Below are 3,075 nucleotides of genomic sequence, written 5' to 3' on the forward strand. Positions count from 1 at the left end.
ACGTTGTTATCATCACTGTGAAGCAGGTGAAAGAGGGACCCGAATTCAGGGAACTCGTGGAATATGAATGCGCTGTGTGATGTTAAAACATAGGCAAGAGGGGTCATGATATTGGGATTAGCTACACTAGCTAATCTAGTTAGTTCTTCCACAAACTTTTCGGGGTCGTGGAGTGTGAATGCCTTGTTGCTCCAATTGATCTTCTTGATGAAGTAGCTAATCCCACTGGGCATCACAGCCCTGTAATAAGTGTACCACTCAGTACTCAGGAGAGTGTTGGTTGGCCTGCGAGTCACAGCCATGGCTTTGCTAAAGTCGAGTTGAGAATTGTGGTGGGTATGATGATCATCCACGAGCCAGTAACCTCGTACCTTGTACATGTTTCTCAAAACGGAGAGAGCTATACATGTAAACACCCCAACAGCAATAACAGCAACTGCAACTGCTATAACAATCACAACAGCCACAGATAATTTCTTCTTTCCTGATACAACTGGAGAGTTTTGGGGAGGTGGAGGAGGGAAAATCAGCTGGCGGTTTCCTTCTAGACTAAGCTCCACGTAGTTTGGAAACGCAGGAACAACACCAGAAAGGTGATTGTTTGCCAGTATTAGATGTGTCAAGCCGCTCATCCGTGTCATTGATTCTGGAATCTGACCCGAAAACGTGTTATTAGAAAGGTCTAAAACCTCCAATGCAGTGAGCCTAGTGAGAGTGGTTGGAATCGGTCCGGTGAAGAGATTGTGACTGAGGTTTAGTGCAATTTGCAACTGCATTGGCATTTCTGGAATTAGCCCACTAAGCTGGTTGTTTCCAAGTTGGAGTTCCAACAGAAGGTTTAAGTTACCAATCGAATTTGGTATTGAACCATTGAGACCATTCTCTCTCAAGTCCAAATTTGTAAGAGTATGCAAGGTTGATATTGAATCTGGTATTACACCAGTAAGGGAATTCCAGCTCATATTAAGCCTCTGCAATATTTTAAGCTTGGAGATGCTATCAGGGACCCCTCCAACAAAACCGTTCATTTCGAGCTTCAGAACCTGAAGACTGATAAGGTTCCCGATATCTGCAGGCAAAGGACCGGCCAGCTTATTGTGGGCAAGATTCAAAAGAGCCAAATTTTTGCAGGAAAGCAGCTCCAGAGGTATGCTTCCATTCAATTGATTGTTTTCCAACTCCAAGAAGGTCAGATTCTGAAGGCTTTGAAAGGGTTTAGATGGGATAGGCCCAGCTAGACTATTGCTTCCCAATCTTAGCCTAACAAGAGTTGATCCCATATTTGCAGGTATTGAACCTTCCAGCTTATTGTTAGACAAATCCACATACTGCAAATTTGATGGAGATAAGAGGTCCCAAGGGATTGTTCCACTTAAACTATTATAACTAAGGTCTAAATTATTGAGGTAGGAAGTAATACCTGCTGGAACATCTCCAACAAAACCGTTTTGATTCGCAGAAAATCGCAACAAGGTTGTGATATTCCCAAGAGTTTTTGGAATGGTACCACTCAACCTATTAGCAGAGAGACTCAGAGTTTTCAAGCTAGAGAGATCTCCCAAGCTTTCAGGGATTGGGCCAGAGAGTTTATTAAGGCTAAGGTCAATCAAACTCAAATTCTCATATTTCACAATCTGAGAAGGGATTTCACCATCAAAGCTATTAGCAGAGAGCTGAAGCTCCACCAAAGCATTGGATTTTCCCAGACTGGTTGGAATATGCCCACCAAATTTGTTGGAGCTGAGGTCCAAATTCTTGAGTGAACTCAAGCTATCCAATTGGAGATCAATATTCCCAGATAGAGAATTCATAGACAGGTCCAGGGACTCTAACACACCAAACCCACTAAAGATAGACAAAGGGCCCTCCAACAAATTGCTACTAAAATTCAACACTTTCAACCCACTCATCCCCCCACAACCAGTGATGAACCCACCCGGAATGGAGCTCAACTGGTTGCCAGACACATCAAGAGACTCGAGACTTTTGATCCCGCAAAGAAGGGGCAGAGTATCAGGATTAGAAATGGAAAACAAATGAAGGGAAATATTGGTTATGGAAGAATTATTTGGAGAGCAAGAAACTCCCTTCCATGAACATGGGTCCGAACCTCTGTTTGTCCCATTCCATGCAAAAGAAGTACCTGTATTGTTGTGAATCATATCATAGAGGCTAACCATGATGCTTTTCTGATCCTGAGGCAGCTCAGAATACACAGTTGGGAGGAAGAAACAGAAGCACAAGGAGGAAAAGATTGTAGAGGTGATGTGGGCATACCTTCTAGCCATGTTGGCTGGCTATGGGTTATGGGAGTTGATTACTTCCCAAGCAAAAGCAAATGCAAAAGCCCCCAGTATGTTGTGTAGTGTTGCTGATTTCAGGATACAAGGCGATAGGTTGATTCGTATGTGTAGAACAGCAGGGTAAACGGCCCGGGTTGTTTAGTAAGTCAAAATTTGGAGGTTTTTTTTTTTTGAAAAATAGAAATTTTGTGAATTAGAAAATTGAAAAAAAAAAAAAAAAACTTGCTTATTAAACTTAAGTTTCCAGTTTTGTAAATTATTTACATTCTTCCCTTTTTCATTGATTTTGGAGAATTCAGAATCACAATTCACCAAATGGAGAAGTGGAAAAATGCAGGTGAACATTGCCAATTTGAGTTATATCATTAAATGAGTGATCCGCACAACCATTTTGGTGAGCCTCCTTCTCGGCTAATTTCATAATTCAACATAGACTCCCCAAAATCTTCCGTTAGATCTTGTGTATTTTGTTGAATGTTATTTCCTTTCTCTTTGTTATGAATAATTGATAGTGAACGTCATTTGAAGTTCTAATTGCTGGAAAGTGTATAGCTTGTATCGAGTGTGTGTGTTTTTTTTATTATTATAATGTCATTAGAGTGATTTGTATGCTTTGACTTTTGTAAATATTAGTTGAAAAATTAAAGAAAATTATATTTAAGTAACATACAAAATGCATATGACGATTGCTGCATACACAAAGTACGTGGTCGAATAGTATTGTGGCTGATTTACTTAATATTATATACGACCAATGTAGGGTGCTAGGCCC

The 3,075-nt window shown here is 40.7% G+C and overlaps 1 protein-coding gene across 1 annotated transcript in view; it reads right to left on the reverse strand.

The window, feature by feature from the left end:
* The window catches only part of LOC109172887 (leucine-rich repeat receptor-like tyrosine-protein kinase PXC3), a 9,373-nt gene extending 7,085 nt beyond the window's left edge, over positions 1 to 2,288 (reverse strand). The window contains exon 1 of the mRNA XM_019322130.1: positions 1 to 2,288. This exon is cut by the window's left edge and continues 245 nt beyond it. Coding sequence (XP_019177675.1) covers positions 1 to 2,288 — 2,288 coding nt within the window.
* Between the last annotated feature and the right edge of the window lie 787 nt (positions 2,289 to 3,075).

This window comes from Ipomoea nil, unplaced genomic scaffold, assembly GCF_001879475.1.
Source record: "Ipomoea nil cultivar Tokyo-kokei standard unplaced genomic scaffold, Asagao_1.1 scaffold0444, whole genome shotgun sequence".
Classification (NCBI taxonomy): Eukaryota; Viridiplantae; Streptophyta; class Magnoliopsida; order Solanales; family Convolvulaceae; genus Ipomoea; species Ipomoea nil.